Consider the following 17,846-nt stretch of genomic DNA (forward strand, 5'->3'; position numbering starts at 1 on the left):
GACTGGAGGAAACCACACAGATTTAGTTTTTCATCTGTTGGCCCCTTGAGACACTCTCTATAGTCCTCTCTGTAGTCCACAAATGCCAGGAGTATGGGGAACAAGCAGGAGGAACTTGCACTCCTGCTTGCTAGCACGCAGTATGACCTAGTCGGCTTAACTGAAACGTAGTGGGATTCTACGCATGACTGGGTGGTAGATATCGAGGGGTACAGGTTATATACATGAGACAGAGTGGGGAGAAAAGGCAAGGGTGTAGCTCTCTATGTTAAGGAGCAGTACACATCTTCTGTCATCAAGGCAGGAGTGGAGGAGGGGAATACCAAGATATTGTGGGTCAGGATCCAGGGGGGGCTGGGGAGGAGGACTTGGTATTGGGGGTCTACTACAGACCTCCTCACCAGAATGATGAGCTAGACAAGGTATTCTCCAAGCAGGCTTCAGATGCCATACAGGCGAGGGAGGCAGTGGTCATGGGGGACCTAAATTACCTGGATATCAGCTGGGAGGAACAGGTAGCCAAAACAAGCTGCTCAAAGAGGTTCTTACACTGTGTGCACACCTAACCCAGATGGTGTCCAGTCCCACCAGGGGTAGTGCTCTGCTAGACTTGGTCCTAGCAACAGAAGATGATCTCGTGGGGGATGTGTGGGTACACAGTAACCTGGGTGCTAGTGACCACCACTTGGTAGAGTTCACTATGCAGCAAAGGATGACAAAAACATCCAGTAATGCTAGAGTTTTAGACTTCAGAAGGGCCAACTGTACTAAACTCAGGAACCTAGTTAGCGAGGTGGCTGAACTCAAGAGCATTGGCCTAATGGGGGTCCAAGAGGGTTGGAAGTTTCTCAAGGGAGTGATCCTTGTAGCACAAAAGGAGTCTATCCCCTTATGCAGGAAAGGAGCTAAGGGAATAAAAAATCCCCCTTGGCTGAACAGGGAGCTTCAGGAAAGACTGGGGGCAAAGAAAGAGATATATAGGCAGTGGAAGCAGGGGGCAGCCACCAAGGAGGCATACACCACCCTGCAGTGCTATTGCAGGGAGTCAGTTAGGCAGGACAAGGCAGGGCTGGAGCTTAGGCTGGCTACAACAATCAAGGACAATAAAAACACCTTTTACAGATACATAGCAAGCAAAAAAGAAGGCTCAGAGTAGCTAAGAGCCCCTGCAGGACAAATCAGGTCAGTTGGTGGTTGATACAGACAAAAAGGCAGAGCTCTTGAATGAGTTCTTTGCTTCAGTATTCCTTAATACTGACCAAGACAATCTCCCCACCTTGAACATAGATTTCCAAAAGGCACCAGACTGCCCAAGGTTAGTGCTGACTTAGTTAAAGAGCACTTGGAAGGGCTGGATGGGTACAAGTCCCCGGATGATCTCCATCCATGAGTGCTGAAGGAATTGGCCAGTGTCGTTGCTGAGCCACTGGCACAGTTGTTTGAGCTCTCATGGTGCTCCAGACACTTCCCTGAGGACTGGAAAAAGGCCAACGTGGTGCCCATTTTTAAAGAGGGGAGAAAGGAGGAGCCAGGTAACTTTAGGTCAGTCTGTCTTACCTCTCTCCCTGGGAAAATACTAGAAAAAAAATCATCAAAGAGTATATTTGTGAAAGCCCAGCAGGGGAAATGATGCTGAATGGAAACCAGCACGGGTTCATCTCAGGTAGATGCTGCCTGACAAACCTTATATAGCCTTTTATGACCAGGTCACACACTGCCTTGACACAGGAGTAGAGGCTGATGTCATCTACCTGCCATCAACAAAGCCAATCACACCTTGTCGTGTATTAGCAGATGCTTGACCAACAGATTGAGGGAGGTGATGCTCCCCCCTCTATGCAGCACTAGTCAGGCCACAGTTGTAGTACTGCATCCAGTTCTGGGTGCTGCACTTCAAGAGGGACACAGAGGATCTGGAAAGGGTTCAGAGGAGGGCTGCCCGCATGATTAGTGGTCTCTGTGAAAGACCCTACAAGGAGAGGTTGAGAGATCTGGATCTCTTCAGCCTATACAAAAGATGGCTGAGGAGTGACCCTGTGGCTGCCTGTAAATTTATCAGGGGAGGACAGCAGGGAATTGGGGATGCGCTGTTTTCCAGAGTGCCTCAGGGAGTAACTAGGAATAATGGAAGCAAACTAGTGGAGAGTAGATTTAGGTTAGACATTAGGAAGAAATGTTTTACAATAAGGGTTGCCAGAGTCTGAAATGGGCTTCCAAGAGAGGTGGTGCTGTCGCCTAACTTGGAGGTCTTCAAGAGGAGGCTTGCCAATCACCTGGCTGGGGTCATCTGACCTCAGTCCTCTTTCCTGCAGGGGCAGGGGGTTGGACATGATGATCCATTGGGTCCCTTCTGACTCTATAACCTATGAATCCTGCTTTAGAGAGGGGAGTTAAAATGGGTTCAAAGATTGCTTCCAAAATATTTCATAAACCTGGCTATCCCTCTGCATTCCAAGAGAGTTTTGTCTCTGTTGTCGACATGGGTCTCTACCAATTCTCTCAAGAAAGCTATTACCCTGAGGAGCACGGTAATATGGGCTCCCAGATGCTATCCCTCTTACTGCATGAGAGTCACATAAGCCAGATAGGCTTTGCTTTGAGACAGTTCTTTTTCAGTCTTGGCTGGTCCTTTTATTCTGCCCTGGGAAAGGGGCAGACTACCTCATCTAGTCTGGGCTCCATCTTGACACTGGACATGGCTGATCCCATTTGATTAATTACCTTTTTCCACCAGAGAAGGGAGGCTGAGGCAACCCTGACTGGAAAGGGCTTTGAAAATCACCATATACCAACAAAGTCAGCTGGGCTTCCAAACGGGTTACTCAAGAAACGGCAAACACAATCTCTCTTTTCACTTTGGCTTTTCTCAACCTATCTCTATCCCTGAAGGAGCACCAGCCACTGAAAACATTTCAGAAGAGAAAGCAAAGCTAAGGGGGCAATATTTCCAAAAACCAAAGCAGACCTGGACTATTGCACAAGAGATATTATAGCGCCAAACTTCAAGATTTTAAAATAAAGTTTGAAATTGTTCTCAGAAAAGTGCTGTGCTACAGAGTATGGTACATTTATGGAGATGGGAGGGCAGTACAGCAACTTCGGCCAAATACGGACATTACTCTTCTGCTAGTATAAGTGACTAGAAACCAGTCTATACCCATAACAGAAGACAGGTTTGGTGCACACAGACTGGTTTAAAAATGGTGGAACCCTGTCTAAGATTCGCCCTTCCCACCAAAGGGTAAACGTGTGCTCTGTTCATTAGAGGCTAATTAGTACAGGCAGGCATAACTTTTCATCAGCTACAGTCTACTTTGTCACATGCTATCATAAGTACCATAAGTATCATAAGAAGTTGCCAATGAAAACTCATGTCTTTCTGAACCAGTTAGTCTTTAAGGGCGCTTGTACCGTGACATATTACCATGTATACATGACAAAATGTTCCCCTTGTGTGGCTTAATGGCGTCACACTTCACCCGTACATGAGTTTTGGGGTTTTTAAATGAGTTTGCATCATCACAAACTAAACCACATCCTGATGTAGTTTACTTTGCAATGTCGCCATTAATCTGTCAGCCTGCCCCGCAGCAATGGGAGAGGGGGCAGGCTGCACCAAAAAAAAGAATAGGATTCTGCCTTCAGCAGGTGCCTGTGGCTTTCAGGACACCTGGGGCCACCTGGGAACAGGCTGGCTTGCCCCTGGGGCAGTGCAGGGAGGTGGCAGGAAGGCAGCTGGGTATGCTGGATGCCAGACAGGGTGGTGGGCATGATGCATGGGGTGCTGGAAGCCCATGCAGGGTTGGGGGAAGAGTTGGATTGGGCACTGCCGAGCTGGAGCAGCACCCCGCCTGGCCCACCCTGAGGGGTATCACCACTATGAAGGGAAGGACCAGGACCAGGACCCCCACAGCTCAGGGGCTGCTTGGCCTGCCAGTAGCTCATCCCCCGGCTGCAGGAGAGGCAGGCAGGCTCTGCTGAATTAAAATAATAGGATCAGGCTCCTCGCCACTTCTGCCTTCAGCAGGCACCTGCATCCACCAGGACAATGACATATAAACAGTGATGGAAAAATAAAACCCACTGTTTCATTTAAAAACTCATTGTTTCAATTTAGGGGGCATAGAATGCAACCCTGAAGGACTAAACCCCCATCACATGTACAAGTGCTCTGAGATACTACCATGCCCTGCATTTTGCTTGATTTTAGACCTATTTTCTATCTTTATGCCGACAAACAACAAACAAAGAAACAAAAACCCTACAGAGAACCTCAGGAGATAGGGCATACCTTATCACCAGTTACTGACAGGTCCAGGAGTAGCAAGCAGACTAAAGTAGCCCTTGTAATAGAACTTAACATGAAGAAATGATCAATGACAAGAATATTTTCATTTTCTGTTATTTTGTTTATCAAGTGTAGGTTATCTTTGAAGCTAGTAGTAATATCTGCAGTTCTTTGTATATTCACTCTGTCTCTTGTGGGCCTTTATGTAAATTCCAGCAGGCAGTCATCAGTCACTTAGAGATAATTAGCGTATCTTGCATTATTCCTTAAATTACAACCAACAAAATAATAATGCTTTTCAGACTATTACAATGAAATGACCAATTATAGTGAGCCTTCATTTGTGGTTAAGAACAGGATGGTTTCTCTGAGAATCCAATATTTTAGAGACTCTAAAAGTGATTCGTATGTTCTGTAGCATGTATTATGATAATACCACTAGGTGCATTTACCAGTTAAGATAACTGGCTTCAATCAAATCTGTTTATTTTATTTTATTACTAAATTTCTAATTCAGGAATATGGTTAATTTTCTTCCTTTTAGCTGTGTAAAGACTGTAATAAAAATATGGCCTGAAACCCAGCAAGCAATCATGTACTTTTTAGTGGAATTCCTGTTCAAGTTAGTGATGGCAGAGTGCAAAACTTCTATTGGATCAGAGCCTTAGTTAGGTCCTTTCTTCTCAATTCATGGTAGATGTCACTTGTGTGTGTAAAAAAAAAAAAATATATATATATATATATAAATAAACATAATAATTACCCAGAATCATTGGTCTGAAATTTTGTTTATATATATCTGGATCAACGGATACCTACAAATAATAGCATCTGTGGTTATTTTGTGGAAAAAATGCTACTATGGAGTAGTCTAATCATGTAATTGCACTAATTATGCATACCTCATTGTGAGTACAATTGAGATATTATTTATACTCAAATTTAATTTATTTTGAAGAATAAGACACAAAGAGATGGATTAGTCTCAAGTCCCTATAAATATTAGGTTTTACATACGATGAATATATTATATTTGTTTAAATAACGCACAATATTTACTGTAGCCTTTAAAAAAATTAACTGTCCTTTTTGTTCATTTTGGTATGAACAACCTCAAATGTAACATGTTCACTTACTCTGCTCTATAAAAAAGAAACTCTTGATCTCTTTCAGGTATTTTCTATTTCTAAGTTTACTCAGGAGTCAAGGATTTTTTGTGAGTAATATCTTTTATTTGATCAACTGCAAGATTGGGGATCGACAAGAACCACTTTTAAGTAGTGATCCCTGGTAATGTCTCCAATGGCCAAGAGCTCCTGAATCAACAAAAATGCCAAAGCGCACAAAGATAAAGATATGGATGCCATTTTGTCATACAAAAGAAGAACTGCATGTTTGGGGATAAAGTTAGACAAGCTGTAGAATACAAGGCATTCTTTATTAGGTTTGAGGAAAAAAGCAGGCGAAGTGATGATTATAAACAGTGGATCGGGCTGTGAGACTGGAGAGGGGAGAAATTCCCAGGGGTATTAGACAAACAATTAGCAGAAGAAAAGAAGCTTGACTGATGGGAGATTAAGACCTACCAAAAGGGAGGAGAGCTGTAAATTTATCCATCATCCTTATCCACTTAAAAATTGACTGTAGTCATGTTATCTTGTTGAAAAAAAGAAACTTCACAGAATTGAGCTGTACATTAAAATTCACAAAAACTTCATAAGAAATGAGCTGTATATTAAAGTTCCTGTTGAGTAAAGCTGTCAAGTACTTTACAACTTTGCTTATAATACAATATACAAAATGGATACATAATTGCACACAGCTTGTGGCAGAAACCAGACCCTGGACCCCTAAGGAGACCTTTACATTTAGAACAACAACAAAGATTTTCCTGTTTTTAAAGTTGTCTTGACTAATGCTTATGGCTCACCCTCTGTTGAAATGCACAGTGCTGCTGGCTCATATTAGCTACCATATCCTGCTAGCAAGGGTAAATGATTGTTGGGCCCCAAGTAGGGATGGGGAACTGGGTTAGGAACCTGTTCTTGAGGTTCATTGTTAGAGGGAAAGTTTAGGTAGTAAATTTCCTCCCTTTGTCACAAGGGAGATAACTAGAAGCATAGTCTCAATAGCCTCCAGGATTGCTTGTGGTACAACTTGCCTTTCCATGATTTGATTATGTAAGTCAACTGTGTGCTCTACCAGGGTTCCATGGGTAGTAGATGTGATAGTGCCAGCATGCTGAGTTGTGTGAAAAAGTGGGAATCAGCCAGCTATAGCAATAACACATGCCGTGAAAAATACAAAAAACAAATGTAAAGTAAGTTTTGTGGTTGTAGTAGCTGAAAGACTATTTACCTGATCGTCTCAGTGAAGCATTTACCCGAGTGGTTCAATGTCTGACTACAAAAAGGCTTGGTGTATGCAAGCTCTGTAATAGTTGACCATTTGAGAAAGAGGAGATTGTTTTGTATGAGAGAGGAAGTGTGAGTTTGTGGGCCAGTGACCAGGGGTTTGAAGCAACATCAACTCGCTATCTCTGTGTTCCTAGACTGAAGGTTGCTGTGCGACTCTGGTATTCTATATATATATATATATATTTATATATAAGGGCTTAGTTCATCTGTCTGTCGTAACACTCTTGGGGGGGGCGCAGCTCCCAGTGGGGTGTGACTCCAGCCTGTGCTGCATCAAGAATGATGGGTGGGGTGTGGCTGCAGTGGAGCAGGCCAGGCAGATGTGGAGCAGGGGGTGGATGGGCAGAGCAAGACTGGAAGCAGAGCAGGGGTGGAGGGGGCATGGGGCTAGATGCGGAGTAGGGGGAGTGGCATGTGGCCAGACACAGAACAGCAGCAGCGTGAGGTGGTGGATGGCAGCAGTGGCTGCCAAGTGCAAGCTTCCCCCTCCCACTCCATCCCCCCACTCATTCCTGATAGAGAGGGGAAGACACATGGCCAGATGGAATGGTGGGCAGTGTGGAGCAGTGGGTGGGAGTGCAGGACTGGATACAGGGGAGGGGGTGGAGGGCCAGACACGGAGCTGGGGGGGGTGGTAGTGGTAGCTGTCATGCGCAAGCTCCCCCCCACACTCCTTGGAGGTGGTGGTGGCAAGGAGTGGTGGGTGGCAGCACTCTGTCCCTGCCTACCTTCACCCCTCATCATTCTTGATGGGCAATTTGCTACTATATTAATATAACTTTTACCGTTCTATCCTGTTTTATAACTTATATTGTATTATTTCTAAGAATATACTTACATCTGGTTTAATATATCCCTGTGCATGTATTTATTTTGTTCAAACTCTCACAAAGTCCAGCAGATATTCAGTCTAAGCTTTAACTGGTGGTAATTACCGTACTCCAGCAGCCTCCTGCATCTCATGTATCAGTGTCCATGCGTTTAAAAATGGGTGGCAGGGTGCTTGAACTAAAGCTCATCAAATGAGCTTCAGTTCAAGCACCCCCACTGTTGTTTTTAAGTGCAGGGATATAAGATATTCATTTACATAGATACTGTGGTACTTTAATTAGAGCTACTCTCAGAGACACTCTAATTAATGTGCAGCCCTCCCCATCCCCTGAGCATGTGTAAAAGTGCCCTCAGGTTACCTGGCTAAACTTTATGGTTCTTGAGTACTTGTTTCACCTCAGCATGTTAATTAGTTGCCTGCCTACTCCAATATAAATTCATCCATGGACTATAGTTAAAATACTGATGGATGAACAAGGAGAGCTGAGGCAGTATTTTTTCTATACTACAAAGCAAGATGTTCCAAAAATCACTTAATGTACTTATTTAATGCCTTTTGGTAGCGTTAACACTATAATGATAAAATAAATGAATGGTTTTACAGAAGGCATTAAAGTGGACAATTGTTCTAAAGGTATCTTAGCTTGGTTTTACTTACCATTTTTTGTTGATTTTTTTCAAGCACATACTGTGGGTCGCAACATAATGATGAAGTAGTATTTAAAATCACCCTCACATACCAGTTATGTCATCTTTGTGGAATGGTTTTGCCGCACATACCGGGTACACAAGACAGCAAGGAGCTGGTTAACCTAATTTTAATCAATAAAAAGTCATCAGCACAGAGACACAGCATGAAGGGAACCTTGATTGAGGATCTGATTGTCTTTGAGAGCCTTCAGTTTTGTCTTGCTGTTCTGATGAAGATTGACAGCTACTGGGGTTAGCAGTACACACATTTCTTTTTTCAGGTTTGAGCAGGTCACTTCAGCTTTTCTACTGATTACCACACCAGAGAAATAAAAGTAAGAAAAATTGTGTTCTCTTACTGTCCTCAGTTGTGTTTTGTTTGATAAAAAGATTACAAAGTGCAACACTGTTGAGTAGTTATATGATTATGTGACTACATGTTGTGTAGAAAATCAATATTGTTGGGGGTGTGTAACATTCAGAAACTGGACAAAATTCTTCCTTGATACAAGTCAAAGGATTTCACTGAATTATACTGAAGAAGAATTTGGCCCAGTCTGCAAACCCTTCAGTCCCAATTTCCTTTATTGTGGCTACTTCAACTGCTTCTGGTTGCCTCTGAGCCTTTGGCACTTTCCAACTTTGAGGTTTTGAGAGAGTCTGAGAGGTTTTTAGTGGGTTTTTAAAATTTGAGATGTAGTGTTTTAACTGTTTATGTCTTCTTGTGTTGGAAAGCTCTGGCTGTAATTTTGATTGGAAATTTTCAGACAAGAATTTCACCAAAGAGTGTTGATTTATTGAACTCAAAAGAGTTACCCCAAAACATGTTAGGTTTGATAGACTTTGGGTGAATCAAAGGCTGGGTTTTGTAGGATTCCTGGTCAGCTGTTGGCCTCCCAGTAGTCTGAGGTCTCCCTGGATTCCTGCTTTCTGAAACTGGTATCTTTTTAGTTGCAGTAGCAAAATTGCTAAATACATCAAGTTCAGCTGCCGGTGATTCATTAACAGGTTAGGGCATCCCTGCCTGGCAGACTTCTCTTGGTCTGGGAACCTCAATAATTAGGATCTGTGGCACTGGGGCTACCAGATTCCCTACCCCATAACAGAATTGGAAAGCTATAGCAGCTGCAACTCCAACCAAGTCTTTGTTCACTGTTCTGTTACAGAGAGCCTGGAAATCTTATGAGTCCTAACGAATTGCAGCACTCAGGGATTGGGACTTGGAGCCTGTAATCCTTGGACAGGTTCCTGAGGTTTCCCAAGGCAGCTTTACCAGATATGCAGCTCGGGGACAGGGACCACAGGCTTTCCCGACTCCCAAGCCATCTGGATCCCCTGACTTGCCAACTCTGAAAGCTGAACTAACAAGAATGCTAGATCCATACAGCAGTGGTGTGTCTTGGGGTATATATTTTGTTTCAGAAACACAATTTTGGAAAAAATGTTCTTTCATAATTTCCATCCAGTTAATTAAAAAGAAAAAAAGAGTTTTCATTCCTATTCAGGCTGACATCAAATATATAAACAATGATTTTTTCACCCCACAACCTGAAACAAAGCATTATGGCTTGCTTCACCTATCTATGGGACTCTAAATGTCTGGTTTATGAGAAGGTCTCTCTCTTACACAATGACAGTTTCGGTAGCAGATACTGGGGCTCTTCACATGTCACTGTGATGCCAATAATAATAAATAGGCTGTTTTCTTGCCTAATAAGATTTCCTTCAAGTAAAGGGATACTTCTGCCAATGGCTTTGAATGATGCCATTTATCTCTGTGCTCAGAATAACATCTTCATTGACTTCTGAGGAAGAGCCAAACACTTCAGGCCACTCTGCATATTTGCATAGATTATGGCTGTGGTGCTGTCAGTCTGGATTAGTACATGATACCTTGACATTTTGTAGTGCCAGCTTGGTTGTTATCTTTTCTGGGAGGCTTGTATTCTGTTGTCCTGCTGTTTTTGACTGGTTTCCCAATGCTGTTCAACATTGGCTATTCTGATAAATATGTACATGTAACAGTAGCTTTTTTTTTTTTTTTTGCTTGAACAGTGTCTGAAGTGAGGTTCCAAAACTAAAGGAAGAATTGCGGTATTAGTGTAATACATAGGTGTACCCATAAGTTTGCTTGACTATGTGATCTTAAAAAGTAGTACAAACTATTCCAGTAGATCAGAAAATTGTGCTCATGTCCTTTGGGGAATATTCTTTCTGAAGGAAAAAACAGAATAAGCGCTGCTCAATACATCTATGTTGATTTTCACTGAGAAGTGAGTTTTTTTAGCTGTTTGTAGAGAGCTGTGCTTTTATTTTATTTATTACAAAGCTGAAATCCTGGAGAATACTGAAGTGTGTTCTGGCTGATTCCATCAAAACTAGATAAGAAGGTGCCTAGATGAGTTTGTCATACCAGAAAGGATTTGATCCTGAGCCATGACTTTTTCATCCATTTTAAAGCTTCTAAAAGAATGGGTTCTTTTACTTCCATAGCTTCTTGTACAGTGGAAGGGACATACTGCAGGTATACTTTATTTTGCTGCGCAAACACATACTACGTCTTTACTGATGACTTTGAAATACTTTTACCAAGTGCGGCTGAAAGTCACCAATTACAATAAGATTAATTTAAGGAATCAAAGAATGTCTTGATTTCCACATATCTGTCCCTCTAGATTAACCTACAGATATATTACAAAGTCTTCCAAACTAAGGAACAAGACAGAGAATTCTTAATTCCCTCCAAAGTGTGCTGTGTAAATAACTTTTCTTATTTACAGATTTTCTATACAAATTCTCAATGGTTTAAAATCTTAAGTGCCATAATACATATTTCAAAGTCTTACAATTTCCAAAATCTTTGGGTGTGTATAGATGAAAAAGCGGCCTTAAATTGAAGCAGTGGGTTTTAAAAAACACTGCTTCAATTTAGGGCTGATTAAACCCCTGTGTCATGTGCACACCCCACTGACTTACCTGCCTCTCTGGTGAGGAGTGGAGGGCAGGCTGCTGGTGGGCGCAGTGGTCCCTGGGCTGCAGGGGAGTGGAACTGGTGCTTCCGTCCATGGCAGTGGTGCCCCCCGCCCCCCCCACAGGTGGCACCTGCTTGCAGGCACCCAGCTTGGAGGGTCCCGGGGGATAACGGAGCCATGAAGGGAAGCATCATGCCTCCACGCAGCTCAGGCGGGCAGGCAGGCTCCAGGGGGTGGGGGGTGGGGAAAAAAAAAAAAAAAAAAATCAGGCTCACTGCTTTTCTTGGGTGGAGCCTGCTTTCCTGGGCTGCTGGCAGGCTGCCCGAATGGCTTCCTGCAGAGCCGTGGAGCTGCACAGAGCCCGGTGCTTCGCTCTGTGGCTGTATGGGCCCGAGGAGTTTTAGTCTGCTGTGCCCCAAGTCATTTAAGGCGCATTACACCACTGAATTTCCCACAGTGGCTAAAATTAATGCCCAATACACTGTTGAGGTGTGCAAACACCAACACCATTAAAGTGGTGCAAAAGCATTTAGCTCACTTTAAAGTGTTGTGCACACACGCCTCTCACATTATCTACAGCCAAAGCTTTAAAAGTTTTTATCAGCTTCACCTATAGCACTTGCATACCTGTGGTTAAAATCCAACTAAATCTATGCTAGGAACATGCCTACTATTTGACAATATGAGGAAGAAAAAGCACTGTCAGCTTGAAATATTGGGGTAGGAAGGAAATGCTTAATATAACATTGGATTAATATTAGATTAAACCTGGTGATGTGATACTAAAAATGAAGCTTTTGTTATTATGACATGGTTGAAAAAACTACTGAAATTGTGTTGAAATTGCCCATGTACCCATTTTTGAGGATGTCCAGCTGCCAAGTAAAATTTAGAATGGCCAAATAAATACCATTTTTTAGTACCCAAACCTTTCCTTACCTCTTCTTGTTCTACCCACTGATCCAGCTGATGTCTAAATCTTACTGTTTGTTCCAGCACAAGACTGCAAAGAACCAGCTGTCCAACACCACCTATATTGCCACTACTATAGTCCAGTCCTTGATAACTGCACACCTTAAATCATTTGTTTGTCTTGTTCACCTGTTTTAGTCTTGTCTTTTATTGTCAGTCTTCAAGGACAGAGACTGTCACGTTATGTGCATTTGTACAGCCTCTAGCAATAAACTTTAGGTTACAGCTAGACCTAGCAGCAGCAGTGTGTGGTAAAACTACTTTTATATATCTTGATATCTTGCATAGTCTTACAAATATCTCTATTCAGGGATTTCACTTTTCAGTATTCACCACTATTCTTCTCAGGTCCTTATAACACATCTTTAAAAATAACCAAAAAGTAGAACATGACCTGTCCCATAACCTAAAAATAGAGAAAGTATGTCAGTGCCATTACAAGCTGTCTACGGTCTTGACCCACTCATGAATAAAGCATGTGACCTCTCGCTTCCAGGCATTGTCTTCCCCTTATAGACCATTGAAGCATTAAGAGAAAAACTCACAAGTATTCTATATAATTTCCCTTTCTGAAGTTAAATTTTTACAAAAAAAAAAATGTAAGAAGCATGCATTTTCTCCAGTCTCCTTAGGATATTCTCCACTCTCCTTCCATAAATGTAGAGCCAATTCTATCCTAAATACACACACTAGATTCTATGCACAGTGTATTACACTGCATAAATTATCACTAGGGAAAGTGAGTGGGATATGCATACCTCACTTGTCTTCCCTATTGATGTCCCTTTAATAGTGTCTCTCCCTTTCAGCTGCTATGCTATAGTCACTTGGCTCAATCCTTTTTAGCAAAGGAATTATTTTAATGGTGTAATGAATTATTTCAGACTGTGAAGATGCTGCTCTGTGGGTAGATTATGTTGCCTCTACTTTTGTCCTTTTAAGTTCCCAGTACATATGCATGCCTTTTAAAACCTGACTTCTTATTTGCAAAAAGCTTTATAGGGAGAAAATTTCACAGCAGAGCTTAATTCTGCAAAGTTATAAGGATATCCTACCCATATGCCTCTGTGATTGTTACTAGAATACTGTTTGTGCTAGAGAGAAAAATGACTGTTAAATAATTTTGCTGATAAATGGTGTCAGTTCTTTTCCCCATGTATATTTTCAATAAGATTAAAGGTCAGTGAAAAGGGCAACAAGACTGATGAACCATGGAGTAAAGTTTTCAGACAAACTGATCATATCTGGACAGTGTTTTGCTCTGGTTTCTGGTTTTGGGGCATGTGTTAAAGATTTATAGAAGCAAGGTATGGGATGAAAGACTGCTATATTAAATACAGGAACATTATTCTTTCACCTTAGGTCAAAGCTATAAACACTGAACTTGTACTGAAGTGCAAAACTGACAGAGTATACAACAATGGTATCCCTGCTTTAGTAGGAATACAATTTAGTAGTCCAAATGTCATGCAAATGCCTTAAGGAAATATATCACCTTCTCAAAGAACAAAAACCTACATATTAAAGATAAATATGACTGTATGCTTTATTCAATAAGGTAGCAAACAGTTATTTAAAAATAGTCTATAACATAATCACCATAAGTATATATAATCATTTAGGGCTCAGTTGTGTGACAACTCTCCCTGTGTATCACTCATGTGAGTGATTCAGTGACATTAACAGGCAATAAGTAACTGCAGGGTAAGTAGACCCTTACTGAAAACTTATCCAAAATAATCTGCTGTGGCTAAGTCTATGCAAAGACTCCTAAAAGTTATCTCATCCTAGTTCTTTTTATCCCTTTTGCTACAGAAGTGCTTTTAACTTTGTACTCAATAAAACCCTGAACCACATAGTAACTGTAGGTGAAATGAAATGTGAGAATAATGGGAAACAAAAAATAGGGTTAAACAGTGCTCATTTATTCTGATAAAATGAGAAATGTAATGGCCCAAACTCAAACTGTTGCTACTTTACTTAAGTTAGCAAAGAAAAGGGAAAGAAATGTAATATAGAAATGCCTTCAAGCCACATTATTTTACCATTGTAATGCCTATTTCAAAATATGTGCAGTACTATATATATATACTTATATGTACTATATATAAAAGACTTACTGGGAGCTTTCTCTTCTTCTTCTCCTCTAGGTTCTTCTTTTTCTGCTGTTGGTGGACCTTTGATTTTATACAGCAATGAGCGAAGTTTACCAGTCCATGAGCCATCTTCCTCCTCTTCTTCCTCTTCTTCTAGTGGAATGCCTAACAGGTAATAAAATTACTTATAAATAAACTTTATACCTTTAAGATGAAATCCTTCAATAAATATTTAAATAATTCAACAATATCCATCATACAATGTTTACAGATTTCAAGCAATGTTTGCGAGAGTTTTGCAAATAGCAAATTCCATAAAGAAAAATATGGAAAAAACCTGATTTCATGAATGTCAGTTATAGCATTACCCTTCAAAAAAGAAAAGTACCTTTTTTAGGGTGTTTATATGTGTGTCCCAGATATGTTTATCATTTTCTATCAATCTGTCTATTAAATATAAATATATTACTTATATATCCAAATACACAAGACTTCTACGTCATTTTCTTTAGTACAGCGGTATAGGAATTATTTTAGAAAGATAATTAATTATGTCACAAAGGTCATATTTGATTAAATCTCTCTCATTATCTTGAGCTGCAGAACATAAGGCACAATCGGCAGCCTGAAACTAAAACACATCACATACTGCAGTATTCAGTAAAGACATTTATCACTCAAAATTATATTATCTGAATTTAAAAACCCTAATGCATTATCTTCATAAATGTCATACTGATGGTAAAAGCTTTCTATAACAAGTCTGTGAGGTAAGAGGCACCTGAAGAGATGACATTTGATGACAGATTGACAGCAATTTATCATGCCACTTTATACCATATTTTTAAACAATTCTAGATCATGGCAAAGAAGAACAAAAACTATCTATTGTTCGATAGTAATGACAGCAGAAAGGGGATGTTTCTTCTGGATTTGAATTATTGGATAGCTAACTTAACTCCTTACAGGAATAAAGGCAGGAGCGCTAGTAACTCTTATTATTAAAGTTGCCAGACACTTCCAATTATGAGATCCTGTTTTCAGTTGCTTAAACCTTTGACAGACTTTAGACATCTGGGGTAATATTTTATATGTTGAGCGTCTGCTTCAGGCTGACCTTAAAATTTCCATCTAGTTCTTTGAAGAAGTCTGGGAAAACATGTTTTGCTCAAGCTGCCAAATGCTGGTAGTGTGCTGTTTGGTCTTTGGAGCAGGGACTGAAAATTTGGAAAGGCAGGAGGGTGATATCTGTGTCAGGGATGTGACCTTTGATATCCCTATGAAAGATCTCACAAATGTGAGTGAGTGTGCAATAAAGTATAAGATTAAATGTAATACTGGTTAACACAACTTAATGCCCACAGTAAAAAAACTATCTTAACTATACAGTTATGGGTTCTGAATGAGATGTTGACAGTCAGAAAAGAAACCTTGGAATTATTGTGGACAGTTCTTTAAAAGCATCAGCTCAGTATGTAACAGTGGTCAAAATGCAAATAAAATGTTACGGACCATTAGGAAAGGAACTAAAAGCAAGAGGAAAAACATCATTTTGTCATTATATAAATACATGGTGAGCACACCTCCTGAATACTGTATGTGCTTCTAGTCATTCCATCTCAAAAAGGATACACTAGAACTAGAAAAGGTACAGAGAAGTGCAACATATGATCTGGAGCATGGAATATTTCCATATGAGAAAAGACTGAAAAAGCTAGGTATCTTCAGCTTGGAAGCAAGAAGACTGAGGGCAGAGGTGTAGTGAGCTCCTACAGTGCCCTGGGCAGAATGTTGACCACTGAAGAGCAGGGGAGGGTTGGAGGAGGTCTCATCCACTCTTTCCACACTCTGTCAGCAGCTCCTGCTGTGGCTGAGGAGCAGGCTCAGTACATACATCAGGGAGGCACCAGAAGGCCCCTCTCTCCCAAGGATCTTTGCTATGGCAGGCACAGCCCTACAGTACCCAGCCACTGAAGCCAAGCAGCCCTGCTCCCAGAAGTATATGGAGGTAAGGGGTCAAGCGGAACAGGCCCACCTCCACCAACCCAATATTCTTGCCATGGGAGATGCAGCTCCTCATCCACTAAAGTAACAGAAGTAGGTGAACAAGGCACCAGGGGCGGCACCAGGGGACCCCATGGTGGTATACGAGCACTCTATCCCTTAGAGGCAGCTGTCCTATGATAGATATTTCCTGGAGGCTGCTCCTAGTGCCCCCATCACTCCCCTCCTCCAATAATATGCTACTGTGGTACGAGCTGCGCAAACATCTCACAGGGTGGTACCATTCTGTTTGACCCCTCTCCCCCATACACCAGTGGGCACAGAGCTGCCCAGCCTCTATGGCTGTGTGGTATGGGGCATTGTCTGTTGTACCAAAGCATCGGGCGGGGAGGGCATTCTGGTGCCTCCTCTAAGTCAGTGGCCAGGGCTGGTGCCTTGCTTGCCCGTATTAGCTATGCTATTGAGGGAAGATGTGATAGAGGTCTATAAGATCATCAAAGGTATAGAAAAAGTGAGTAGGGAAATTCTATTTACTATACTTTATAATACAAGAGGTAAGAAATACCAAGCAGTAAGTTTAAAACAAAGAAAAAGTACTTATTCAATAATTCACAGAGAGACAGTTAGCTACATTAGTCTAAAGGTAAGCAGAAGGTAAGCTGGGATAGCACCTTAAGGATTAATTAGTTCAGAGAGGCATGAAATTTCATAGGCAACAACTCAAATAGGCAACAATCCACTTTGGTTGCTGCCTATGAAAAGTCATGCCACTCTGAACCAGTTAGTCTCTCTAAGGTGCCACTCTGCCTTACCTTCTGCTTTACACAATGCATAATACATTTGTGACACTCACTGGCACAGGATGTTAGCCAATAACATAAGCAGGTCTACAAATGTACAGAGTAAAGATTCATCAGGGGCTATTAAACACAACTGTTAAGGATAAAAATTATGGCTAGCGACTAGGAAGATATGAGATGGGATGGATCACTCTACTCGTACCCTGTTCTTTATATTCTTTCTCTGAAGCAGATACTTGCCACTGTCAGGGCCAGGATACTGGGCTAGAAAGTTCTTTGGTCTCACTCTGTAGAGAAATTCTTATGTTCTTACTTGACAGCTACCAACTGTTGCAATTCAGTAGTAGAATACTTGTCTGCCATGCGGGGTGCCAAAGTTCGATTTCCAGATGTTCATATAACTACAGTCATAGAGGCACCAAACGTCTGAGCTTCATCTAGACTTTGGATTCTGTCTCAATAGGATGGAAGTTCTGGACAGCCTGCATTTCTCCATATTCCCGCCTAGGCGTACACTTCAAAGAACCTCGTGACCCTCATGCATATACCATGATCCAGAGGGATCAGTGGTTGCCTACTACTTACTATAAGACAACTGGATGAGAAAATTGAGGAGTGAGGATTAGAATTTTCGAGGCAAAAAGAATGGGGTCTGAACAAAGAGCCATAGGTAGGTTAGAGAAGACTGAAAGTCGGAGATAGGGGGCAAAAAGATTCAAGATGAGAAGCATAAGATCATCCTTTTATTTTCTTCAGTTTCCTGCATCACTCATTAT

At 41.5% G+C, this 17,846-nt stretch overlaps 1 protein-coding gene across 12 annotated transcripts in view; it reads right to left on the reverse strand.

The window, feature by feature from the left end:
• The window catches only part of RYR3 (ryanodine receptor 3), a 541,049-nt gene that overhangs the window by 242,440 nt on the left and 280,763 nt on the right, over positions 1 to 17,846 (reverse strand). For all 12 annotated transcript variants that reach the window (XM_090033490.1, XM_090033491.1, XM_090033488.1 and 9 more), the window contains exon 38: positions 14,291 to 14,431. In XM_090033490.1, the coding sequence (XP_089889616.1) occupies positions 14,291 to 14,431 (141 nt within the window). The remainder of the gene's footprint in view (positions 1 to 14,290; positions 14,432 to 17,846) is intronic.

The sequence above is a fragment of the Crocodylus siamensis genome, chromosome 2 (assembly GCF_052110815.1).
Source record: "Crocodylus siamensis isolate JL-2025a chromosome 2, ASM5211081v1, whole genome shotgun sequence".
Taxonomy (NCBI): domain Eukaryota; kingdom Metazoa; phylum Chordata; order Crocodylia; family Crocodylidae; genus Crocodylus; species Crocodylus siamensis.